The sequence below is a fragment of the Acanthochromis polyacanthus genome, chromosome 3 (assembly GCF_021347895.1).
Source record: "Acanthochromis polyacanthus isolate Apoly-LR-REF ecotype Palm Island chromosome 3, KAUST_Apoly_ChrSc, whole genome shotgun sequence".
Taxonomy (NCBI): Eukaryota; Metazoa; Chordata; class Actinopteri; family Pomacentridae; genus Acanthochromis; species Acanthochromis polyacanthus.
This window is the reverse complement of record NC_067115.1, coordinates 23,822,366-23,850,347: the sequence shown is the minus strand read 5'-3', so window position 1 is coordinate 23,850,347 and position 27,982 is coordinate 23,822,366. Positions and strand designations below refer to the sequence as shown.

At 42.7% G+C, this 27,982-nt stretch overlaps 1 protein-coding gene across 2 annotated transcripts in view; it reads right to left on the bottom strand.

Annotated features, from left to right (window-relative positions):
* Nucleotides 1–26,615, bottom strand: part of zcchc7 (zinc finger, CCHC domain containing 7) — a 52,092-nt gene extending 25,477 nt beyond the window's left edge. Inside the window, exons 1-3 of one of the 2 annotated variants that reach the window (XM_022206058.2) lie at nt 26,522–26,615; nt 22,538–23,149; nt 20,519–20,741 (exon numbers count right to left, since the gene is read on the bottom strand). In XM_022206058.2, coding sequence (XP_022061750.1) covers nt 20,519–20,741; nt 22,538–23,056 — 742 coding nt within the window. In that variant the 5' untranslated portion in view covers nt 23,057–23,149; nt 26,522–26,615. The remainder of the gene's footprint in view (nt 1–20,518; nt 20,742–22,537; nt 23,150–26,521) is intronic. The other variant, XM_022206059.2, reaches the window with a different exon arrangement.
* Between the last annotated feature and the right edge of the window lie 1,367 nt (nt 26,616–27,982).

Sequence of the window (27,982 nt, the reverse complement as noted above, 5' to 3'; positions counted from 1 at the left end):
GAAAAGAGAATGGGGGGCCCTCGCAGCGCTCATCTACTGTGAGCAGGCTGGGGGGCCTCTGTGTGACGTGTGTGTGTGTGTGCACGCTTATCCAGCGTTACACAACAACCAGCACCCAGTCAATGGGCAGCTTGAAAAAAGCCAGGGGTGAAAGGTGTGCATGTGTGTGTGTGTGTGTGTGTGTGTGTGTGTGTGTGTGTGTGTGTATAAGTGCATCTGAGTGTGTGTGAATGTGAGTAGGCGTTAGTGACTCAACGAAAGTCATTCCCAAAGCGTCTCCCGGGGGGACTCCCCAAATAAAGAGCAGGAAGCTTTCCCTTAATCTAAGGGCCCCCCCTCCATCTCACCAACCCAACACACACACGGATAAAGGGTGAAGCTCTTTGTCACGGCCGAGGAATCAAACACATGGGTGGAGGGGTGGAGGAGAGGAAAGGAAAGGAAGAGTGGGTGGACGGGTGGGTGGGGGGCGGTTGTCTGTACACAGGGTGAAAATATGCTAATCAACCTTGAGGCCCTGTTCAAAACCCAACCATCAGAGCCTCGTTCCATCGTGGCCCAGCAGATCTGAAGGAGTCTGGAGCTGAAAAAGCAGATGGCAGCGGCTTCACCGAGCAGCTGAACGGACTCGAGAGAGGCCTCCGCCATGTTGACTGCAACTGTTCGATGCTAACAGATTTAATGGCGAAGCGTTCCTCACAGCCATCTTAGCTCAACGATCTTGAGTGGAGAAATGGGTGACATGCCTTACTAAGGGTGGGGACGACATCTGAGACATCTGACAAAAAAAAAACAGGGATGTTGGAGGCAAACCAAGTCGAGAAATCTCTGAAAGTGCTCCCGAGCATCAGTTTTCAGGGATTCCTGAAGATTCCAGCGATTTCGATTGTGCAGGACAACTCGTACATTATCTCATCACTCCGTCGCCGAGGGAAATTCAGCACAATGGCGTGGAAGAGAGGGAGATGGAGAAACAGAGGGAGGGATGGATCAGGGGAGAGGAGGCGACAGATGCTACCTGTCTGTCTCATAGGTACCCTGATTACTAGAAGATGAGAAGGAGAGGGGAGGAGGCTGCGTGCCTGTTCATCAGAGCCGGCACAACAACAAAAAAACAGAGGAACCGTGTGTGTGTGTGTGTGTGTGTGTGTGTGTGTGTGTGTGGGGTGGAGGGGGAGAGTCCGTATGTGTGTGAATGCATTGAATCTGTCCCTTCTACCAGTGAGAACAGAACGGAAGTGTACGTGTGGCTAATGAACCATGAACACCCGACCCTCCTGGGGTGACACACACACACACACACACACACACGCATGCACAGACACACACATACATGCACACACATACACAAAAGGGATGAGGTCCAGACAGGATGGTTTAAGTCTGATAAACCAAGGACAAGACTGAAAACATCAATGACACACAACCATCCTTCGCTGCAGCAGTCTCCTTACAGTACAATCATCTGCAACTTCAACCATTAACCAATTTTCTATGATCTGTGTGTGTGTGTGTGTGTGTGTGTGTGTGTGTGTGTGTGTGTGTGTGTGTGTGTGTGTGTGTGTGTGTGTGTGTGTGTGTATCATCGACAAGCTGTTCTCCCCTCTCTCCCAGCAACATCAAAGGCTTGGAGTGACCCGCCTTACCCCTATCTCTCTTTCCCTGTCCCAACACTTAAACAGGCATCCCAAGCCAGCCCGCCTATTGTACCAAGCTGTTGACCAGGCCCATTAACACACCAACCAGCACCCTCGCACACACACACATACGCACGGAAACACACACAGACACACACAAACTGGGAGTGAATAAGAGGCCTTGCCCCCCAAACGGAGGTTATGTTTGATACTGAAGCGACAGCGCTGGATTAGCAACACTATACATGACAATGGTGAGGGTGGGTGGGAGTGTGCAGGCTCTGCATTTGTGTGAGTGTTTGTGTGTGTGGCAAAAAAAAAGAAAGTGCTTCCTTTGTGACATCACCCCTGCCCTATACCCTTGGCCTCTGTGAGGTTAGACACACCAAAAGGCCGGTCAAGTTAGACACACGCAGCTTTTTTTCCCCCAATTTCTCCCTTCTGTGTGACAGAAAAATCTGGACAAAGGTGTAAAACACAGCAGCAAAGACGGGCAATAACAGTGAGAGGATGAGATGGGGCGTAGGGAGGGAGGAGAGGATGGAGCGCGCGGCAACATAACAAGAGATGAGGGGGCTGAATACCAAGGAAGGAGAATCCAGGTAGAGAAGAGACGACTGTTTGAAGAAGTAATTGTGGAAAAACGGATGAAATTACTCAGAGAAGATGAAATGATTTGTAAAACAAGAAGATGACGGACACTGCTGGTGTGTCTGTGTGTGCAGATGTTTGACAAGCAGGGAAGAGATCAATAGCAGTGCAGACCTATTACAGATTAAAGCAACACATTTCATTTGGCTTCATTTTATGCTCTTTCTCTGCCCATCTCCACTGATCTCTCTGTTACACAGAGGAGCTGGGTTTCCATCCAAATGCAGCACAAACGCTTTCACTTACTACCATTACACGGACATTCGCTGGTGGTTTGTCAAAATAAAGAGTCGGTGGCACCAATTCTCCAGCCGAGTGCCGTTGAAGAAGAAGAGAGCGCATGAAGATGATGTAGTAGACCTTTAGCACAAGTACAGGCTGAACTATAACATTAAACATGACTCAGTTCCATTTAGGAAGGGAGTTACAAATCCCCAGTGTTGTGCATGCTGGCATCACTGGGATATCTAATGGACCTGAGCCATCATTAGAGAAAGTTCTAACCCTAGAATGGTCACAAAGATGTGGAAAACATGATAGAAATGAGCTATATGCTTCATGCACATCATCGTCTATTTGCCTAATCTCTTTTCTACGCACTTTGGTACATTTTTATCAATGAGCCTAATGTGTACTTCTGTCAAGTGCAAAATGTTTTTATTTTAGTATTTCTTTTTGTGTGTTTCCATTCAGGGCTTCCTTTGTGTAAATTGAGAACACGCAATACTTGAAAACAGACAGATGGAAAGAGAGTGAGTGAGACAGGCCCAAAAGCTGCAATTCCTGGTTCAAATTAATCTAATTTCCACTAAAAATAAAAGTTCTTTGTCAACTGCTAATCTGTGGCACATTCATGCATCATTCACAGAAGGTCTTTACTGTCGTCCTACTGTCTAGAGAGAAAGAGAAACACATTAAACGCATAATAACTAAACTGGTTATCAAAATCTTTTTTAAAAAACCGTATTTACTCACAAAGTTAAACAGTTTCAGTGAATCTCAACGGAGAAATTTTAGGCTGTGCTCTTATCTTTGGCTTGAAGTGAATCTGATGACAGTTGTTTTGTTTTGTTGCTAGGCAACCGTCAGGTAAATCTCATCCTACACAGTCCTGATGCAGCAGAATAAGAGTGTTTGAGTGCACACGTATATGCATGAAACATTTAAGAGTGTAATATTCAAAAAATGTATTTTATTTGTGAAATGAAATATAATAAATAAAACTCACCTCATCTGTATTGTTCACATCGTTTAAAAAAAAAAAATCGGTCAACGTAGCCTTTCAGGACCACTGCACCTGTTTTTAGCCTTTCTATTTTAAAAGTTATTGTGCAATTGGTTTTGAAATATTGTGTGCTGCCTCTTGCCCATGTCATTATTGAAAATGAGAATTGGTTCTCAACAAGCTTACCTGGTTAAATAAAGGTTAAATAAAAATAAATAGACGTTTTGTCAAGGTTAGAAGAAATAGATAACTGTGGCATTTCTTCTGCTTTTCAGCTGTGACCAGAGTCTGGTCTGTACTTGCACCTTGAAGAAGTCTGCTCTCTGAATTGGACCACGACTGCCAAAATTACAACCCAAATGAAGCTACTGCTCATCTGCCTCCTTCAGTTCTCTCACAAGATTTGACAGATTTAGGGATGTATGTAATTCTTGTTAATCTGACATTATGAAGACGACACGGAAACTCGCACAAAAAAATTACAAAGGCAGCACATGAAAGGCTCAAACTCATTTCCATTGTGGCTCTGGATGTAAAGATAGTAAAGATGCAAGTCCAGGTAACAGTATAGCACCATAGTGTCTACAACATCAATGAAAAGCACATCATATAAAATGTGAAAATGTCATGCCTTTGTATTTTAGGAACCATAAATCTGAAGGAACAAGTTACTATGCCAGGACTTAACCTCAGCCAGGCAGTGAAAAGAAGCACATTAAAAACATACCTAAACCTGAAAAAAGCCTGAGCCAAAATTTTGGTTACATGATGCTGGAAAACTGCCATGACTGCACAACAGAAGCAGCTTCCTGGGGCTTAATCGTGACATTACATGCTGACATTTATATCAAAAGCAATTTTTAAAAAGGAGAACCAAAATGATTTTTGTGGTGAGTCTTTTTTTGCTACAGCAGCTTGACGAACTGGAGGCAGATGCCATCACCCTGGTCCCTGTTGAGTCTTCCTCCTGTTCGGCCAGCACATATTTCAACGCAGCCCGTCTCTGATTATCTGATATCCATCCCGTCCACCCCCCCGCGACACGTCCAGCGTTCACCCCCTGCCAGCCTGTGCCACCTCCTCCCTTCCTCCTCACCCCCTTCCACACCACGTTGGCAGCAAGGGCAGGGCAGGTGGCCAAACCTGTCAGTCAAAGCACCGTCGCCACGCGGCAACACCACAGACACCAATTACCACACAGCAGGGGCGCGGCCTGGCAACCGCATGGCAACCACATGGTCCAATCAGGGTACACAACAACAGGGACCAGAGAAGGCCAAGAAAAGAGAGTGAGGTTTGTGTGTGTGTGTGTGTGTGTGTGTGTGTGTGTGTGTGTGTGTATGTGTGTATGAGCGTAACCATGTTCAAGTTATCCAAAAGTGAGCCAGGACATGTCTGCGGGTCTGACAGAGGACAGGTAGTCACTGTGTCTGTTTAATATCCGTTTGCTGCCTGTTTAGTGCAGATTTTCAATCCAAAATAAAACTTATCTCCATTTATCTGTTGATAATCAGTCCTGACTCGCGGCCGGTTCCAATGGTCTCACCATCTAGGTTCCAAAAAGAGGCTAAATGTCAAAATTTGACTCATTTTATTACCCGAAACATGCTTGGATGGCTCGTGCCCATGACACATTACAGGACAACGAAAAATAGCGCAAGATGTCACAAGATCTTTGTCATTTTTTATTTAAAAGTGAGACTTTTACAGTTAAATTGATCCACCGATGACTCAGTATCAGGTTATATCAGCGACTCAGACTCTGACTTTAATAGCGATGCTCCTGGAGGTTGTAGAAACTGATTTGATGATGTGAAATCATTGCTTGTTGGTCATTTACAAAATAGAGAGTTTTTGTTTGAGAAGACCATGAAAAGCATTCAGTCAGGGGATGACACTGCCACACACTGTTACTTTCTACAGTGTAAATTAAAATATATTTTATTCTAATTACTGGCTTTCTGTAATACAAATCACAGTTTTTAAAACGTCATATTTGCATAGTGTAACTGAAAGAAGATAAACAATTGGGTTACACATGGATGATTTGATCCACATACAGCAACTTTTTGGACTTTTTTTAAGTAAACACTACAGTGACGAGCTTCAGGATTCTAAATTGCAAGGATTTACTCATTACCGCGCAAACTTGCACAGAATAAATTAAACACTCTGGGATTCAGGAGCACCGACTGGACGAAACATGCAGTGAAATTGCATCACCTTGAATGTTGGCAAACTGTGGCATCTCATAGGCTAAACAGTAATGGAAATAACCATTAATTGCATGTATAATTCAAAGTTTAACACTTTGCATTTTCACTGATTATACTGTTGTATCAGTGAAAGCATGTGGTTCACTCAATAAGCCGATGTTGGTCAGTCTGGACTTTCACTCAATTTGGTCTGAAAGCAGAGCAGCCAATAGTCAACAAGTGTTTGCATTTGATGGCTAAAGTCATACTTGTGTTCGCCGCCACAAAATGTCGCTAATAAAAACTGACCAAATTATTCATGGTGCTCCTTTTGTCTTGTGCTGCGTAACACACCGACACACAAGCACACACTGTCTGTAAGGGGCAAATATATTTTAATAAAACCAGTGAGTTGCAACCTCAATTTCATTTTGATGAATTTCCTCCTGCGGGAGTGAGCCAGGCAGTGGGCGGGAGGGCGGAAAGGCGGGAGAAGGAAGCGGGGTGATGGGGGCTGGGAGGCAGATAGAATTTTCATGATTGTTATTTTTGTTATTATACAGAAGGGGGGTTGTAGGGGGGGGTTAGATAAACGGTGTTGGTTAATCTGAGCCATTTTGCAGAGCGCTCCATTATCGGGCAGGTTGGGCACGTCAAGGGGGTTATTTTTCCGAGGGATCTTTGGCCCCGGTAATTAAGCTCCATTCACCAGACCCTGTTCCCCAAATTAAAAATTTGTCATTAAGTGGAATTTACCATAATGCCTTTTTATCTGCCGGCGCTTCAGCTTGTGTGCATGCATGCATGTGTGTGTGTGTGTGTGTGTGTGTGTGTGTGTGTGTGTGTGTGTGTGTGTGTGTGTGTGTGTGTGTGTGTGTGTGTGTGTGTAGGGCAGAGGTGAAGGAGGGGCAATGGGAGAGGGCAACCAATAAGGGGGTGACAATGTGATCGCACGCACAGCGCACACATGAACGCCCACACACACTTTGAGAAGAAAGGGCAAATTGAAAAATTGAAATAATCCCGGACAGCAGCACACATTTGCACGAGCAAACACACGCACACACACATGCACATAAACACACACATACACACACAGACACAAAGCCACCCTTCAATCCTTCAAATCCACAGCCTTTAGGGTAATTAAATAATGGTGCTTTAAAGTTTTAATTTAGATTTGGCCTTTTCCTTCCTGCCCCTACTGTATGCTGCTCTGGGTGTGTGTCTGTCTCTCTCTCACACACACAAACACACACACCCAAAACAGTCAGTCACAGTGTGTTTATAGACTTCGTCCTGTGAGATAGCCCTCGATGGGTCGGGTACATTGGAGGGAGTGAATGATTGAAGAGCAGAATCTCTGTCTCTATAGGTTTTATAAAACAATACAATTATTAGTCTTTAATTAGAGCAGCCCCTCTGTGGGACAGGGGACAGACAAAGAACAATAGAGGATTAGAAGAGGAGTGCCTAATATGGCTCTTTTATCACTTCATTCAAATACAGTTTATAAATGCAACCAGCTGTCCTTTGCAGCTGGCAGTCACAAGTTAGGAGTTGGCAGCAGATTTGGTGAAAAACGGGACCCAACAATGTTACTTAATTAAAACTGCAGCTATTTATTTCTTTTTTGTTATTATTGAATCATGTACATGCCTTCAAATAGTTTTAAGTGAGGACTTTAAGGCTCCAAACATGAACAATATCCCCAGTTCATCTCCCAATCTCTCTCTCCTCATTTTCTACTGCTAACTCTCTAAAAAGACATTCAAGTTTACAAAAAATACAGATTCCCATGTTACATTACCGCAAACCCAAATAGCAGCTTTAAAATGCTTATTTGTCAAAATAAGCCTGAAACTATCACTACAAAAAAAGTTATAAAAGGCCATAACAACCAAATCTCAATTTATTTTTAAAACTTGACTGACAGACAACTCATACAATAATCGACCCAATACTTACTATTAAAAGAGCAGGAATTACAGTAGTGTGACTAATATGGGACAGGAAAGTAGTAGGAAACAGCATTTCTATTCCGGACAACAGCGTACTGCAGGAGTGTGTGTGGAACATATGAGAGATGAAGGCCAGAAAATTCAGTGTTAATGAATGAAGCTAAAACCAAAAACCTGACCCTTGATGACAATGACAGAAGCAGTTACTTGCTAGATGACAACACAAATGCATGCAGCAAACAGGACATTCAGGTGATGCAGTTGCTAATGTAAAATGTGGACTACACTGACTCATTCAGTCTTTATTTCCCGTTCTGTAAAATGACTAATGATGAAAAAATAACACCCGGACTTAAAAACTTCAGCCAGCGACCTTCTCCTTCCTCTCCTGGATGCTCCCCACAAGAAAAAACTGAATATTCCACATCTCTCTGAATGCCGCCAGAGAGTAAAGGTGGGGAAATAAGGCCTTTAAATGAATGGAAGGGGTGGTGGTGGCGAGTGAGGGGAGGAAAGGAGGGGAAATGAGGAAGAGTAGAGGAGGAGGAGAAGGGTGAAAGAGGAGGAAGATAGGAAGAGGAGGGGGGTGGACAGATGGCAGAGGTTATGCCTGGCTGAAAGGGGCAAGACGGGAGGAGGCTATTCTGGATGTGTGTGTGCCTGTGTGTAATGGGAGGAATCACCAAGCTCTGCCCTCACTTCCCCACATGCACGACTCATCCTTAAGAAATCCCTCCGTCTCCCCTCTTTCATTCCTTTTCCCATAATTCCTTGTTTACAGACATCAAACGGGCATCGAATCCATTCCAATAAACATCCGAGACACTTTTCCCTCTGCATCAAACCCAGAGCCTGGATCACTTGATGAACGAAATAATTACATGTTCCTGCATCTGATTGACAGATCAAACCTGGTTAAGGTAAACTACAGATAGGGCCGAACAACAACATGCTGTCAAAATCTCCAAATATATGTGTGTGTGTCTCCAAAATACAGCGCAGGGAGGGATGGCAGAATGGCAGGGGGAGAGTGCGGAGAGATAGGGGGTCTTATTTACTGTCGTTTAATTTGCTCCCCTCTTTTCCATCCATCCCTTGGTTTTTCTGACAGGTAATAAAAAGCGGGAGCTTTCCTGACAAGCCCATTTGAATTTGGATTGAATAATATAACTGTAGGGTTTCCCACATAACGCTCTGTCCAAGCGTGCAGCCGTGCACAGACACTGCAGACACCAGCAGCCCCTCTGTCAGTGTGAGTTTGGTGTGTGTGTGTGTGTGTGTGTGGTGTTCATCGCTGCATGCATGCACACAGACACACACAGGTGCTTACGTCATGGTGGTTAATGCAACAATAATAATGAATTCCTGCAACTAGCCACCATGCCACTCCAATATGCTAATCTCCACATCTGTGCCATCTCTTCTCTCTCACCTCCTCTCCTAACCCTCCATCCTCCCTTTCCTCTCCTCTACCACCTCCTCAAGACCCCTTCATCCCACCTCCTTTTCTTGTCTTACCTCATCCACCACTCACTCTGCCTGCCTCCCTCACCTCCCTCCCTCCTTCCTCCCCTCCCCATCTCCCGCTCTCGGAAGCTGCTGAAATCCCATTCCCCGTGGGGCAGGCTAAATTGAATTGGCGTGTTTATATGAACAACAGGGCCGTTGCTTTAATATACCTTAGAGTTTATGCCTAATGCCTCCCTGCTAATACCGCTGAAGCTTCAACCCTCACTCAGCACACGTCGCTTTTATGGAAGCCATAAAAGAGACAGAACAGCGAGGGATGAGATGCTCTGGGAGTGTGCTTGTGTTTGTAAACACGAGGGAGAAAGAGAGGAAGAAGTGAGAAGCCTGTTAATGCATCTGAACGAGTTATCTGTGTTTTATCACACCTCTTTTAAGATCATCTTACAGTATCCTCTCTCTGGAAGCCTCCACGCACACACATACATATACGCTCCTCATCCCTCCAGTGTGAATGAAAAGAAAAGAGGAGGCACAGAAAGGCAGGAAGATTTTTTTAGATTAGTCAGTAATGCTGAATAAATATCCGGAGTTTTGGCTGAGGAAGTCAGTCATGCTCGTCGACTTGCAAACATCCTCCATTTTCTCGCCGTCTCCCCCCTTTTTTCTTCCTTTTCTTTCTCTCGCTTGTCCCCTTTCTCTGCTGGTCCTGTGTCAGCCTACAAAAGGCCCACAGTACAAAGGAGAGAAACAGGCCTGAGACACTCAACCCAATTACTATTGATCAGTCTGCACTCAGAGGACAGAAATGCGCTCACCTGCACGCTCGCACACAGCCATGCAAACACACACACGCTAATCTGTCGCGGTATAACAAGTCCTGTAAGGTCAGGGACGGTTATTTGTTCACAGCTGATTTTTAACACTCGCTACAAAAGACTCCTAAAAACTGGAAAATAATTGTAAAGTGCTTCCTGGCTCTGTGAGGCAAAAAAAAAAAACTGAAATGCAGTAGCACAAGAGTCTGGCTCACGGGTTAATTTTCAGCATTTGTGTTTCAAAAGCACAAGATTATTGACAAATCTGGAACATTATATTGGTATATTCATTTACATTTGTTCGGGTTTTCTTGTCGGTAACTGAATGGCACAAATCAGCACAGTGCTGAGAATTGGGAACAAAAAATAGAAAAAGTAGAAAACCATGAAGGCAGAACCAGAGCACACAAAAATGAAGACAACGTCAGGATGGCACGGTGGTGGTAAGAGAGCTGCTGCGAAAAAACATCTTCTATAGGCTGAGAGAATATCAAACCATTACAGTAATACAACAGCTAACTGAAACACTCTTGTAAACAATGCACCTGTCTGTACATCTGATAGCATCCTGTCAGTGCACCGAAAATAAAATCTTTTTAGTTTTCTTTATCTTTCAAATATTTTATTTACTTGTACAGTAGGATTGGGATTTTCTTTTCAGGACAAACTATATTTTAGAATAAATTCATCATTAAAGTCAGACTCCTGGAAGGCTAGAAATAGAGATTTTATCAGGCAACTGCACTGAAATATATTCATTTCAAACACATCTGCAAATCAATGGGAAAGCTGAGCAACAATCAAGGTACAATCTCGCTTTGCTGACGTGATGTAATGCAATTCAGTACTCTCAGAAAATCAGAAACCCACCTTTGATCAAACTGCTTTTTCAGCAGGATGATTTCAACCAGCTGGTTAAAACAAATTAAGTCATAAATATCTGCTTGTTTTCATCAATTCTACTCACTTCAATTCAAACTAAATTTAAGACTCCTTTTAAATCTTGTCCTGACAAAAGCAAATATGTTGGAGTAATACATACACATTAAAGCACACAGTTCCAAGTTTGCTGAATTATACTCAATGATAAACATAAGACTGGCAGATATCGGCTGTAGGCTGTGAAACGTCAATAGTGAAAGAATAAACCTGGAGCTGCAGAAGACCCCGAGGACATTGCAGCTGATCCGCGGAAAAAAAAGCTACATCAGTATGTTAAGACTGCGTAAAACCCAAAGGCTTTTTGATCCTTGACCAAAACCTTTAAAAGTTTGCAAAGCCCGGCTCGCAGGTGCAAACACACACACACACACACACACACACACACACACACACACACACACACACACACACACACACACACACACACACACACACACACACACACACTCGCAGACACACACACTCGCAGACACACAAAACTAGTCTCACATTAAGGGTGTGATGAACTCTGCATGTTGTCTGGAAGCCTGTGCCGAAATATCAATGACTAAACTCCCCAACGAGTCGGTAACTATCTCCTTCGCTCTGATTTTATCCCCAATAATTAATTTTCTCTCCCAATGCCGACTTCAGCTTTATCGGTCGCTCGCCGCCAGAATCTCAGCATTCCATTTAACCATAATCCCCCGGATAAAGGGGCGGCCTAGGTGTGCTAATGCACAGGCATGCGTGCGCGCAGGAACACGTGCACGAGCAAAGACTTAAACTTCATTCACAGACACACAATGTTATAAACCAGTTACACAAATGTGAAAGCAGGACTAGTCACACCATTGTTGAGGAAATTCACCCCATCGACAAATCACACATTTAGACACAAACATCTCTATACTGACGACAAAGGATGAGGACGCAGTGTTCACTATCAGCCGTGTGACCTCTAAAACACATCCCGGATACGAGATGGATTAACCCTGGAAAGCCCATAGCATGAATCCTGACCCTGCAAGCCCAGCATAGCAACAGCCACGTAACCAAGGCTTGGTTTTGTTGTATGGAAGGATGGTTGGGAATGGGAGTGGAGGAATAAAGAGATGGGATGGATGGAGACAGGGGTGGGGCTGAAGGGTTAAGAGAAGAAAGGTGGAGTGTGGTATAGATACACTGATGTTGAATTTCCGAGACACTCGTGCGCATACGTTTGCTTTAGCAATCTGTAGGAGATGACGCCGGGAAATTACATTCCTCTTATGTCCGCATGGAAATCCTTTCACTACTGAACACAGCAGTGGTGTCAGACACAAGCCATATCTTGGTATGTTTGCATAGGACTGTAAGTATGTTTTTGACAGTTTTGAAAACAGATGTGACCACAGAAGCATGACATCTATAGCGTATTAAGCACAGTATGTTTCAGCATGTCTGACTACATCTAAAGTAATGCAGACAGTGTACATATACTCAGCTTGGTTTAAAAAACAGAATGAAAATGACTCAATCCTGATCCCAAATCTATCATACGTGGCCTGTCCAAGTATGTAAAGACATGCGTTTTTTTTTAACTGGATATAGGCCCTCTTCTTTAACAGTTCCCCACAGAGAAGAAATACTTGCATTTGCCTCCTATGCTGACAGCTTAAGTATTTAGCATGTTCTACCAAACACCTGAATCCTGGTATTTAAAGCGCCTATTAACTCAGCTCCTAATGGGACTCCTAATTAGTGCTTTATTGAAGGCAGGTGTAAAGGAAAGGTCAACTAGATACGTTTACACGTGTTATAAAGATGCAGAGAACACCAGCATCAATCAGCAGCGAATCCAACAACAAATTAAAGTGGACAAAATCAGAAGTCAATCAATGAGGGAAACAAAGGCCACAGACATCTGCAAAATAAGTGAAAAAAAGGTGAGGAGGATGCGAGTGATGGATGGAGAGGAGGAAGAGCGACGAAGGCTAGATTGACTGGAATTACAGTGAGTGCCAGCTAGGCCAGACCAGGCCCAGCTGGTCTCTGTCTGACGAGTGCCTTAATTAAGAGACATGGGGAGAAGCCTTGGAATGGCCACATACACACTGCCAGGAGCCTCTGGAGAGGAAACTGCTAAACAGGCACACTTGTGTGTCTGTGTGGTACACTGCCAACTCTCTCACACACCCACACACATGCATAGCCATCCTCTGGGACCTTGTGAAAAACATTGCCCGTCTATTATTAGGAAACCCTTTGCATACCAGAGCAAGTGCAGTAACCCTAAATGTGTGTGTCTGTGTGTGTTTGGGGTTCCACCTCTTATCCTGTTGACTGTTAAACTGAACTTCTGATTCCAAAACAGCTCTGCTGCTGCTGCCGCTGCTCACAGAGGATGAGGTGAGCCGAAAACTGAGGGTGGAAAAAAAAAAAAAAAAAAAAAAACGGGGAGAAGAATGAGGCGAGGGGAGAAAGGGTGATTTTGTGGATCCATGACTGCCTTTGCGAGCCCCCCCACCCCACCCCTTCTTCGCTCACGCCTGTTCCTCATCCCAAAAACGTATTAATATTAATACATATCCCTCCAACCCCTTCCCCTCAACTCCTGCATCCGCCCCCCCGCCCCCAAAAAAATATCACCACCCTAGGCTACCAGTTAATAAAGCCCTCTTGACGACCCCTCCCAGCCCCAAAAAACCAAGGAAAGACAATAAAGGGAAAGTTCTCCGGTCAAATAAGAGAACAGAAATTAATATAGTCCCGCGGGACCTCCCTCTGTCCCACTGTCACCCCCCACAATAATTTGATTTCCTATTAAGTGATTGCTTAATTATAATGATTATTATTGGTAATTGTAATTGACATTTTTTTCTACTGCTAGTCTCCTCTCTGTCCTTTCCCTCCTGTCATTCTCTTCAGGTCTCCCTAAAAGGACAAGACGGTTGGTAAAAATCCACAAAGGAGCGAAAAGATGAAGAAAATTTGTCGAAAGCGGCGGAAATCAGACCAAACAGAAAGCCACTTGACAATAGGCTTTGAAAATTCTGTTACAATCTCACACTATGCTGTGCGCCTGAACGCACCATGTGGGATTAAGGTGTTGAGGCCGCAAAGTTTTATTTAATCATACATGAGTGTGGTTTTGTGTGTGTTTGCCTCGTCGTCTTATCCCGTAGCTTCAGGGCACAATGTCTGCTGCAGGTCTCCTTAGAAAAAAGATTCTCGCTCTCAATGGGATATCCTGGTTAAATAAAGGTTCAAGTAGAAGACAGGGATTCCCTATTCTACTCACCACACACACACACACACACACACACACACACACACACACACACACACACACACATTAAACTACAGTGGGGACCCTCTGGTCTCCAGTTTATTACCCCTTCCTCCAGGCTACAGCTACTGCAAACAGGCAGTTGTGTGCTTTTGCTTTAAAAACCAACAACCTCTCATTCATTCTGAGACCTTCAGCACTGAATGTGACATTTTTAAATGTCAAAAAAAACCACAAACTACAGCTCAACAGAAGTACATAAAAAGGCACAGTGCTGAAACCATTTCATTTAACGTCACATTCTTTCTCTATTCGGAACTAAAGACGGTGAAACTTCATTCCAGTGGGTCAGGGCACGGTTATTGGGCTCACCTCAGGCGTGGTGAGGCTGACACCGGCTCTCACACATACGCACACTTTTGTCTTTAGATGCACACACCTTCACACTCCAACACACACAACACATCCAATGCATCACACCTTCAGTTTCGTTCTAAAATATCCTCTCATTTCTGCAACGCAAAATATTAAACTATTAAACCTCACGGTCCACAGGAAATATCTTCAAAAAGAATCTCGCCTTGTGTTTTTGTAAAAACCTAATTAATGAAAGGCTTATTTAAAGAAATTTATACTGAAAAGCAAAAACATTTCTATCTATCAGCTGAAGGACGCTGGTGTCACGACAAGGACTGGTGTGTGGTGGAAAATTTAGTCGAAATTTTTTCTCTCCTTAAGATTAGATTTAAATGCTGCCCCTTACTTACACTGAAGAACAAACAGCCACATTAATACAAATGAGCACCTGCAGCCGCAACCGCAGATGTCTGTGGGTGTTTTTTTAGTCAAAGTTTCCAAGAAAAAATAGAGAAATTTTCATAGATTATTTTGACAAAGGTTACTTTCAGAAAGGATGGCTCGTCCGGTCCAGATGCAGATAAATGCAGTATAAATAAACTCTACTTATCAGCGCTACAGACACCAAAGATGTTCTAGAGTAGAAGAAGTAAAACTGAAATTGAAATGTGGCTGCAATAAGCAGGACTAATAATTATATTCAGTCAGACATAAGAACCGTTTTTTTTAAAAAAAACTTTAAATTAAATATATATATATATATATATATATAAAAATTCAACTGAAATTAAATCTTTGCATTTAGATAAAACAAACTATTTTTGCCCGCATCAGATATTTGACTAGAACCACAAAACAAAATCCAATGTAAGGTCCACAAAATCTACTCATGCCACCACTGTAACAACTCAAACTGCATCAACTTAAAGCTTCAAACGAACCGATTCAAATGTGGCCGACACGTTTGAAATCTGAAACGGCCCACAATACGAGAACTTGTTTCATTTCGCTTGGAAAACACGACGTTGAAACTAGATTTGTGGCTTCGAACAGAGCCACATCGGGTCAAGTGTTACAGAGAAGGTTCAACTGTAGAACCGTCTGCTACACACCGACATGACTGACAGACAGCGCCGGATATCATTTTGTGCAGACAGAAATCCAGCCGTGTTCGAGCCACTCCGAGATCTTAGCCTGGAGACAAACCGTCCCTGACAGACCGACACCGTGGCCGATGCTTTTCAAGGCCTGTCTCATCCACTTTGGCTTTCCCACTCTCATCTCTCTCTCCTTCTGTTTGATGCCGAGCTCCACTAGTTGTCCGTCCAACCAAATTTTTGGATATAAGCTCCAGTGCTGCTTCGCGATCCTTCCAGTTTGAGCTGAATTTCTACTGCCACATTCCTCCTGTTCTGTTTTCTAGTGTAAACTCAATTTTTCTTAATTTTTTTTTAGGAGGCCTTTGGGCAAAAGTGGCCCGAAAGCTAAGGCATACAAAAATGTATTTACTGTAAATACACTGGAAAAAAAGGTTTCTGAAAGTGAAGGTGAGTTCGTAAGAGCAGTATGAGTCAGCCAGTATAATAAATACATACTATTCTAACAAAAAGAAACAGCAACAGCAAATGAGTTACAGCATACCTGCTGATAAGCATGTCCAGAAATGATTTAAAAAGGGCAAATAAAATCATTCTTGAGTCTAAGGAACAATAAACTATATTTTCAATGATCAAATAGCAGGGTAAAGGTCAAATTGTAAATTTATGCTGACAAATATGAAAACACAGCCACAAAAAACTGCCAAAAGTGAACAAGACTAGCCTCTAACAGGGCCGCTTACTGAAGGGATTTTTCATATAACAAAGAAACTGCTGTTTCATTTACTAGATTCCAGTTGTCATTACATTTCAGAGGCCGCTGGCATCAAATGATTGTTCAATCACCAGCTTTTTTAAATATGAAAGCATCAAGCTTTCAACTGAATTTCTACAATTTATTTTGCATGTGCTAATATTAGACCTACACAGTAGTCTCATCTCATTTGCATATCCTCTGTAAAAACTGGATAATACAAGTCAAACTATGGCACAGCGATTTCATGGTGTGTGTGTGTGTGTGTGTGTGTGTGTGTGTGTGTGTGTGTGTGTGTGTGTGTGTGTGTGTGTGTGTGTGTGTGTGTGTGTGTGCCTGTTCAAACACACTGTGTGGTAGTGTGGGTGTGGCGTTACACCTCGTGTGGCACTGGGCAGCCAAGATAAGAGCTGATCCTATCCATGTCTCCCTTCTGCAGCGCTTGCCCGCCCACCCACACACCCATACACAACACACACACACACTCAGCCACACACACACACACACACACACACACACACACAAGCGTCTAGTGCAGTACCAAACATGCCATTGTAATCTCATTTTACAATCCCGATGCCCTGTACATAAACATGCACTCACACGCATAATCAGAGCAATAAACACACAGAGAAGCCAGCTAAATCCATATTTCAGATACTGTATAGTGGCACGTGACTTCAGAGTATACAAAGGCCAACTGGGGTCTCAGACTGCAAGAGGCTGCAGGAAAAAGCTTCAGGCCCAAAGCAGCATCGCATATTCACACAGACATGAAGCTGAAAATATTTGTACTACCACTTTTTACAAACAAATTTGAGACAAGGAATACATTTTTGTTATGCCTAGGTGATTTAAGCAGCATGGCAAGACTATAAAATAGAGCAGAACGAGAGAGAAGAGAAGAGAAGAGAAGAGAAGAGAAGAGAAGAGAAGAGAAGAGAAGAGAAGAGAAGAGAAGAGCTTACCTTCATTTTCTGTGAGATAGACAAAGTTAACCTTAAGGTACAAACACACTTGCTTCTCTCTAATTCACCAAGACTTTCAGTGAAGCACACACACACTGACACACACACACACTCTGATGTGATCGGCCACCCCGATAGCAAGCCAGAGCTGACTCTCTAAGCCTCAAACAAAGTTTGGTGTGCACTGACCAAAACCGAAGGGACAAAAAAGCGAAGAAGAGAACTGGGGGGAGCAACAGAGAGAGAGAAAAAAAGTGTGACCACTGAGTGAAGTTTAACCACTTACGATTCAAGTTTAGCTTCAGCACACCCCGCCTACAGCCCGGATTCATTCACGGGGACGTACACGCACACCACTCCGAGTGGGAGAGGCACTGAGCTGGATTTTAGGAAGCCCTGTTTTCTCTCTCTTGTTCCGTCTGGTTGCTGCTGCATAGCCGCCGGACAGGCAGACGGCCCTTGCTCATCCCCCTTTTCTCCACTATCTTTTCTCTTTTTACTTATCCGATGTCCTTACACATCCACCCACCAACAGCCGCCTCTTACGGCCAGGTGACAGATACCTTCTGGGGCTGCGTGAGCGCATGTGTGTCCGTGTATTTGATAAAAAACATATTTGAGGGGCTGAGAAAAGATTAGATAGTAAAAGTATGTGAACAAGTGACACCGTGTAGGAGAGAGACAGAATGAGAAAGAGAGAAAGAGGATGAAAGGATTCAATTTCAGTAGGCGAGAGGGGGAGACTAAGTGTAGTGAATGTGATTTGATGGTGATGCTGAGATGGGGTTTAGGCGTACAAATACTATTAGTCACTGCTGTGCAAACCAGTTACTCGGACACACACACACACACACACAAAACTGTGAAAACACACGCGAGCCTTCCAGGCTACAGAAGTCAACTCACAACATGGCATATAAAAAAAACAGAAATCAATCTTTATATTTGAAGCCCTGGGTTATGGATGTAATGGTTATTGCCGTCATAAAAATTCAACCAGCCATATCTCAGTGATCTAAAATTGGCCTTCTTCTCTCTGGATCTCTTTGGCAAATAAAAAGGGTATGTGAAACTCATGCACAAAAGAAAATATTTCAGCATACCATCTTGTTTTCAAACAGCATTAAAGCCCTGGTATCAGAGCTGAAGGGAAGAATGATGATCATACAGTAAGTACTATATTAAATGTCATAGTAAACCGTGAAGTCAATATATATGTACTGACTGATGGGTAATATTGGAATGAGACTGACAATTAATCTTTACAAAGACAGAAGTTTTATCAAAGATTTAATGCTCAGGATTTAATCAGTAGTCAATAGAGACAATCACAATATTCTAATCGCACCACCATGAGATTGTGATCAGCTCCCTCATTTCCCTTCCTTTCCCACTGTGCATTGCGTTGTTATAACAGATCAACAGCATTTTAGTGCACACACTGTGAATAGACTGAAAGGTTGTAGCCATGCAGATTTTTAATAAATCTCCTTTGCATTATCAGTTTTGTTCTCAGATGATGTCCGAAAAAGTCACACTGATATGGTCTTTGTCTCAGGTGAGGTGATCCAGCTCTAACAACCCTGCAGAAGACTCTAGCCAGACTTGTCTCTGACTTTTACTTCCAAGCTCATTTGTCCCAACTGATGATGTAAAGATTAAAAAAAGGGGCACACATTTGAAAAAGGCTTGGTAGTTCGCAAAAGCCACTGTGTATTGCAGTTTTTGGCAAGTATTATTCAGAAAATTGTCAATAATGTATTTGGAATTAGTTTCAGAGGTGGATTAATAAACATTTGTTGCAGCAGGACTGACAGAATATAAACTACAATACCCCCGTTTGGAGCAATGAATGAATAGGAAGCAGTATGACTCAATGATGTGTTTCTAACAGTTTTCAAATATAAATGGCACAGAAATATGAGCTTCATCAAGCTTTGGATTCAAAGACAATAGAAGCAGTTCATTATTGTCTTTTTGTCTTTTTCAGGGACTTCAACAATGAGTAAAAATACATTTTAGAATTTTTCTTTCTGGGGTGAAGACACAACATACTCAAGCCTGGCTTTGAATTAGTGAGCAGTGTAGAACTGGGGCACAGTTCAAGACTACTGAGGCTCGTCCCTTAATTTCCTTGCCTTTATTTCCTTCTCTCTTTTTTTGACAAAGCCCTCCCCCATTCCTCTCACTTTAAGACCCCTTCCACACCACACCCATGACCCCCCATGTGCAGACATGAGGTCAAGCTCCAAAGATCACAGAGAGAAGCCAGACGAGAGCGAGGGAGAGAGAAAGACAGAGACCTAAAATCCTCCTTTCCTCCCAAAACCAGGCCAAAACCTCAAGCCTTCCCACCAGCTCCAGACCCCCTCCTTTAGCCCAGTTGTGTGTCGAGGAGGCAGTGGGCACTCTTGCAGAAACATCAGCCCAGGGAAATTCAAATGAGGAAGGAACGGTGAGAGAGACACAGAGAGAGGGAGAGCGGGAGAGAGAGAGAGCACAATAGTGAGAAAATAGGATAAAAGAATGAGATGGGAGAGTGTTAGGTAGGAGGGAGGAGGAGGAGGAGGAGGGAGCTGGAGAGGAGCTGGAGAGGTTGCTGAGGCTGCAGGTTAAGATAATGTGTAGATCTGAAGAGATTTGCAGGGAACATTTTTATTCATTTTTTGATTACTCCCATCTCTCCCGACCTCCCCTCCCTCTCCCCCCGCTGCGTTGTTGTTTCTCCGTTTGTTTGTTTTGGCATTAGCGTTATGACTGTTGGTATCCATGTGTATGTACACATGCATGCTGATTAGAAGGGGAATATTTTAGAAACACACTTGCACGAGCCCGCGCACACATAGCAACACATAATGCACGCAAACATACTTAAAGATGCATCAGGGAAGCGAGCGACTGGGCAGACGGTGCCAGGAATGCTAAGAGCTTACAAGTTAATAAACATGCAGACACAGATGATGCATATGTACAGACAAACATGCACGCACACAGATTGTTCACAGTGCAGCCCACGGTTGTGCCCGCTCCTTATCAAAGCGCTGCAGGTAGACTAAGTGTTCTGAACGATTTGGATCAGAAATACTCACTGATTCTATTCTCCTGATCGCGCACATTCAAAGGCACAATAAATAGATCACAAAAGGGCTAAACATTGCTCAGTACAGACAGTAGACACACAGAAACAAAGACACACCTTTGTTGCTGTCGGAACCTCCTTCCAGGTTGAGTGAAATGGATTGGTCACCATCCTGTTTCCCTCTACCCAGGATCATCCAGTTCTCCAGGGCGTCCGAATCGGATGAATCGGATGAAGAAGACGAATCAGACTCAGATTTGGATTCTACGTCTTCTGAATCAGATTCTGAGCTGCTGGAGTCCACAGTTACCGTCGCACCGAGACCCCTCTTCTGGGTTTCCTAAGATGATCAAATAGCAAGCATCATATATTACTCAACCACACAATTTTTCTTTCTTTTTTCTCAAACTACTAACTACCTATGCATTCAAAAGTGGGAAAAAAAACCCTAGCAGACAATCTGTGTAAATTGGACTGACATGTTGGGCCTTTGTCAAACATTTTCGCCTCATTCCCAGATTTCCAGCATTAAATCTTTGGACAGCGCTCTGATACAGCAGCTAGTCATTTCACTAGCATTACTGCATGCTCTACTGACTGGTACAGCTCAACATGTGCAACAGCAATCATTCAGTTAGCTGGAACCGGCCACTGGACAGTAGCCTGACAAAGTAGCGAGCAGAGCTATAAATGTAGAGTAAAAGCAACACAAAACGTCCCAACTGGGAGACATTAGGCGCTGAGCATTGAGGACAGATCTCAGGTATTTTCACTCGGTTACAAAGAATCCGAGCCTAGCCGCGCTAGACCCAGGTCTGAAGACACAAGGGTCTAGGAACGCTCGACAGGGAGGGAGGCGGGCTAAAAGGTTGTCTTTCAAATCACTCTGCAGCAATTGGGCAGGTATACAACCAATCAGCGCAACAAATAGGCTGACGTAGTTCCGAGAGCGCCGGAAATCAGAGGATGCGGTAGTTCGGTGAAGCCTTATTTATACAGTCAATGGGTGAAGCTCAAGTATATTACAGACATGTTAACAGAAAGATTATTCAGAGTCGGTGCTAATGGAGTTCAATGACTGTTGTCGTTTTTGTTGTCGACCCTGGCAGAGAAGTAAATTCGCTGCCATGAGTTGTCTAGCGCGGCTAGGCTAGTTGTTTCCGGTTGTTTCTGTCACAATCGTCGCACCTCTGTCGTCACTTAGTTACGCCCGCCTTCTGACTCTACACTTCATGGTGATTCGTCCGGCCAGTTTTAGGAGCATCCAACCTCGAGGCTTACCGAGGGTAACTAGACCCACCCTGACAGAGAATTAAATTCGCTGCCGTGGGTTGTCTAGCGTGGCTAGGCTAAAAGAATCCCAGCTCCACTAAAGAATGACTCATGCCATGTTAAAGTCAGGTTCACGATATTTAAAGTCCGCCTTAAAAAAGAAGACTGGTGTCCACACTGAAACCATTTTGCTTGCTGTAATCATTGCTCCTGTCCATAATGTACATTAGGCGTCCTCTCCTAATGAATTTTCTATTTAAGTGATGGGAGGTGAACTCCACTGTTAATGCTCTGTCCAACAACATATTAAAATGTTTTATCTGAAGCTAACATGAGGCTACTGCAGTTTTAGTTAAACAAGTTACATTCATTGTAATATGAAACTCCCTCTTGAACACAAGGAAAAACGGCAGCAAGCAAAACCTGCTTCAGTGATCACATGGAAACCTATGAACGGGGTTGCCATCATTACTAGTCCCTTGTAAATATCTTTAACATCATTCAACCAGGGTTTCTGGGCTGGATTATGACTGAGAAGCTTAGATTTTAAATTGGGATATATCTCACTTGGTGCTTTATAATTGAGAAGGACAAGAAAGGGCAATCAAAAGTCCACCGTTGAATGTAATGAAATCCCAATACTATGGATGTAGCGCTATATTTAAACCATTTACGGACCCACAGTGCAACAGCATTGCGGCATCACAGCTTCGTCTGGTTGTACTTCAGTATGACAACCCTTTGTGCCATCAATCCTCTCCGTCTTCATTCATTCTGAATGTAAATATTGCAAATTTCACAACCCAGGTGTTGCCGTTAACTTTTTGTTCATTTTGTCAGATAATGCAGTGATCTTTTGTCTACCTGATGTGCCGGCGTAGAAGTCTGTGGCTTGTGCATGCCATGACCCTTCAAGGCACAGACACCTTCACCATCATCATCATCATCCACAGTGTCATCAGAGATGGAGATGACATCAGGGCCGGAGTCAATCACAATGACCTCCTCGAAACATGACGATTTTGACTTCTGACTTTTGAAGTCACTTTTCTTTTTCTGCTGTTTGTCCTGTTTCTCTCCCTTTTTCTTCTTCAGATGCTGCTGCGACTTGCTGTAAATAGGTGATGGAGGCTCGATTTCTCTTTCGGGTTTCAGCTCTTTAGCATCATTACTTTGTTTCTGGCTGTCCTGGTGCTCTCGGTCGGGCTCCTTCTCCTCCCCATCCTCCTGCTCCTCCAACTCTCCAGGATTGGAGGAATAGTGCAACTGGCTGTAGAGACGAAACTCCAGCTCGCTGTCGGCCTCTGACCCGTCAGAGTCTCCTTCATCCTCTTGATAGAGGTCATCCTCCAACTCCTCTCGGTCCTGGTAGGCGCAGTACATCTCCCCAAAACACGCTCAGTGCACGCACAGACATGCACACACCTCACCAGCACTCACACCTGGGGAGACGGTGACTTCAGAGGCAGAAGCCAACTGCAGGGAATAAACACATAAAACCAAGATATTAGAGCCTTTGCAGTGCCTTAAGTAGTATTTCAGTGCAGGCTAAAGTAACTCTGGAACAACAGCGATGTAACACTGAAATAAATTTTAGTAAGGAACAAACAACTCTTTTAAAAATAAAGTATATAAATAATAAATAAATGACTATTATATCTGTCATTTTGTCTATAAAAAGGCTAATTAACACAATTGACTATTTTTCCATCAGTTTTCTGAAGTTCAAAGTGACATCCGCAAATGTCTTATTTTTTCCAACCAACAGTCAAAATCCAGAGATACAGAGATCACAATCACACAAGTCAAAGAAAGGCAAGAATCCTTAAAACTGAATAGTTTAAAATTAGGTAATGTTCAGCATTATTGCTTAAAAATTGAGTTGAAGAATTAATCAATCACTAAAATAGTTGGTGATTAATTTTATATTTTTTCTAAATTAATTTATCAGCATTAACGTAATTGTTGTAGCTCTAAAGGCATTTTCTAATTTATTTCCTACTGTTGAAGTAGCCACTGGTTACCCTCACTAATACTATTAAGTAGCTTCAGGTCGATAATGCACCACAGTGGTGTTATTAAATGTTTATGCAGTTTAAAGCATGGACAAGTTTCTTGTCTTATGTGTGGTGCATTCAGATGTTGATCAGAAGCTGCATCGCCTCAGGTCTCATGTCAAGAGTCAGCTACTCCAAATTTTATTCAAAAACAATGTTCTTGGAAAATCATAACCACAAGACAACAATAAATAAATATGGATTTACTTAAAATACATGGCATGGCCACAAAATAACAAATCCAAATTAAAATCAGCATCATTAAGGCTTGTCGTTCAAATGTCAATTAGAAAATCTGAAATTCCTGATATAGGGTTTGTTATTAAGGCAAAAAAAATCCTGTTTAAAATCAGTGTATCGCCAATTTGTATACTTTACTTTTCATATATTTGACACTGTTTGGCCACATCTGGCTCAATCAACCAATATCCGGCTGGTAGGCCGACGTTATCACAAGGATTGTTTGTTATTTTCTTCTACAATGACCACATGAGCCATCTATAGCACTGACTGAATTGAAGTGGACAGGGGCCAACGTCAATTACAGGAAACTTGGGTCTTGTTCTGAAAACCATAAGGCCTGTTTAACAAAGCTGAAAGAGCACGGCTCAGCTGCAGCAAGATTCTTTTTTAACCTGTACACTTTTACATTAGTGCTGATACTATACAGCTTAGATTAAAGTGTATCATCTGTCAGGTGATAATTTCAACACATAAGACATTAACTGGACCTCATTTTGTGACAGAAACTGTTAAATTATCTACTTCACTCCGCAAGACACACAGTGTTGTTAATTTTTCCCAGTCTCCCTGTGTGTGTGTGTGTGTGTGTGTGTGTGTGTGTGTGTGTGTGTGTGTGTGTGTGTGTGTGTGTGTGTGTGTGTGTGTGTGTGTTCTTACTAACACACACACACTCATGCACACTGGATGGAGAAGGGGCACCGGCCCATTGCTCTGTCCAGTCCTGCGTGTCTGTGCCATGATGGCTGGAGATGATTGGCTCCCAGGCCGCACACACTGCATAAACGCCACGCTACACGGTCACAAGCCGGCCACCAGGGATTAAAGGGACAGAAAGTAGAGTCTTACCGGCTGGCGAGGGGCGACAGTTGTGTGTTAAAAGTTTTAGCAGCACACAGGGACTGGGAGCTGGCAAATGACTGACTGTGTTTTACAGTGGTGGAGTTTAACGTACTGCACTTAAAGCCCTGGTACAGTCATGGTCCACCAGCACAGGTGATTTCCCTTAATCTGCCTAATTAAAGCCCTGCTCAGGACTGTGTGGACGCTACTTGAGCCACACTGTTGGACTCTCCTGTCAACTCTGTCTGTTATGGTGGGGCAACTCAATTGCACCATGCAAAGAGAGCTTGTCCACAGAAACACGTTGACATGCCCTAGAAAAATGCTCAGGTCAGTGGTAGCTGAATTTAGTTTTAGGGTCTTCAACCTGATGCTTACAAACTGTCCTGATTAAAATGAACAGAACATAGTCATTATGAATGTCATTATTCAGGGTTAAGTATGGCTGGTTTGGGATCAGAAAGAAGCAAATGAGATGTAGCAAAGATTTGTAGGATGGAAGTGTAATGTTTCCGTACTTTACGACAAGTCAAAATATTTGCAATAAAAAAAGGAAATGCAGTTTGATGAACTCTCAAAATTCACACCGTAGCTACTTGATTGACATTAAAGTAATACTTATATGTAAATGTATGACTGTTATGACTCAATAATAATAACTAATGCATGTTTTAATTATAATCAATAAATGCTAGATTTATTGAGTTACAGAAGTGAATATAACAAATATGTGTAAAGCCCTCTGCATGTGTAGTTACAAGATCTGCAATGATTTGGTTGTTAACTACTAAAATAATTCATCAACTATTTTGATTACTGATTAAATTATTTGTGTATTCCAGCTTTTTAAATGTTAGTGTTATAATTCTGCTTCTTTTTTCCTCTATGATAGTATACTATATATCTTTAGGTTGTGGACAAAACAGGATATCTGAGACATTTGTCATGTTGAACTTGGGGAAACACAGCTGCTTCTACTTTTTCCAGGACAAACTCCTCAAGAATATAATCAGATTAACAGACAATTAATATAATCGATATTTACAGCGCTAGCAGTTACAGTATGCTGCTTATGAAATGATTATATCATCACCAATGTTTTTAGTGAGTTATTGTCATTCACTGAAATTGGAAAACTTCTGGATGAAATTTCTCTGGTGAAATGCACTGATTTGAAGGTGTTGTGCTGACATGTCCGTTGGCTGTTCAAGAAAACACAATCAGGGCAGAGAAAATAGAGAGAATAGAGAAAATAGTCCCAAACAGACAGTATAACGACTGCACTACAATGACAAGCAAAACGCCAGAAACCTCAGTTTGATAACTAACTGCCCCGCACCTCCAGCTAGCTTAGTGTTAGCCTCGGCTAGCTAAATGCTAACGAGTTAGCAGAGTGTAGCAGACGTTAGCTGTTTAGCAAACTACCGTTATGTGAGTAAACATTAGCTCGCCTCGAAACACAAATAACACGGGGAACCTGTCGCTGTGTGGAGAGCATGAAGCTTTACTTCCACATGTCGATGTTAGCATGTGTCCCTCCTGTCTGTCCACGTGTTTATAAGCAGCACAGCTGCCGGTCGGATGTAAACAATGGAGCACTTTAGTCCCAGACACACATGAAGAAAGCAAATTAATGGAGCTGAAGTATCCCTACACGAAACTACCACTGTGTGAGTTTAATGTTTAATGTCAGTAAGCGTAGGCTCACCTTTACCATCAAACTGGAGAGGTTCAGGTGTCGGAGCTGCTTTTCTGCTTCCAGCCAGAAGGAGAAACACAAACAGCTTCCGGGTTTGTCCGAGGAAAATGAGTTGGCCGACCGTAACGTTTCACTCCGTCAGCCAAAGCAGCGACTACAGGGATGTTTGAAACAGTGCGCCACTCAGAAATCTAACGTGTTTGACTAGATTTTAGGATTTTAGTCAGTCCAAGATCCATCCAACGCTGATAATTTTTAAAAACAGTCTTCTTCTCAACTTATTTTGCAGTCCGGAGTCAGTTTGTTGACCAATCTTTGCGAGATGTGTGAAACTTACTAAACAGTTGCCTCCCTCCTAAACGCACAATGTTTAAGTGTTAGCTGAAGAAGATACACTCCACTTCAGCATTTTTAGATCCCCAAATTTTGTGTCTAAAATTATGATTTGACCCTAATATTCCCAGTGGTAGTTTTGGTCTTGAAATCCGTCCAGTGAAATAGGCCAATACAAACATAATGTCAGTGTGATGTTTGCACACCTAGTTTTGATCTAAATACCTAACTAGATCATAATCTTTTAATTTTCTGAAATGAAAACAGCATATTGTTTTGTTCTGATTCGATCCCCTGTGGATTATAATGATATAATATCCTGATATAAAGGGAGTGCATAGAGTCCTTCTAAAATGATAGGGTTATCAGTATCGCTTTCATTGTCATCATTGCTTGCATGATACCATACAACTAGTACAACTTAACATATGTAACACTGAAGTCCTGGGCTTTTGATCACAACTTTAACATCAGTCACCACAATAAGACTCAATCATGACATCTGCAAATCAGAAATATTAACAAGGTCAAACCAGTGCTCCCTGAAAACACTGCTGAACAGCATATCCAGATTCCAGACCCTTATATTCTTCCACTTGGACTACTGTAACTCACTATTCACTTGCCTTAACGATGCAGCAATTGCTGATTTACAGTTGATTCAAAACTCTGAAGCAAGACTCACAAATACTTGTCACAGGTAACACATTAATCCAGTCCTGGCTGAATTACAGTGGCTCCTCATTCGCTTCTGAATTCAATTTAAGAATCTCCTGATTACCTTTGAAACTTCTACATGGTCTGATTCCAGTCTACATCTTGGAACTTTTAACCCCTTATTCTGCACCTAACCCCCCCGAGATCCTTCAGATCAGAGAATCAATTACTGGTAAAAATTTCACGGTCCAGCCTTAAAACAAAGGGGGACTCTCACTCTTACCAGCTCCAACACTGTGGGCCAACCTCCCCCTTACAGTCAGAACAGCTCAGTTGAAAAGAGTCACCTGTACAGAAAGACATTTGTCATATTTCATCATTTTCTAATGTTTTATTATTGCCCTTTTAATGATTGCTGCCCATACTAATGTTCTGTCTTTTAATGTTTTGTTGCTGCTTTTTAAGGATTTGTACATTTTA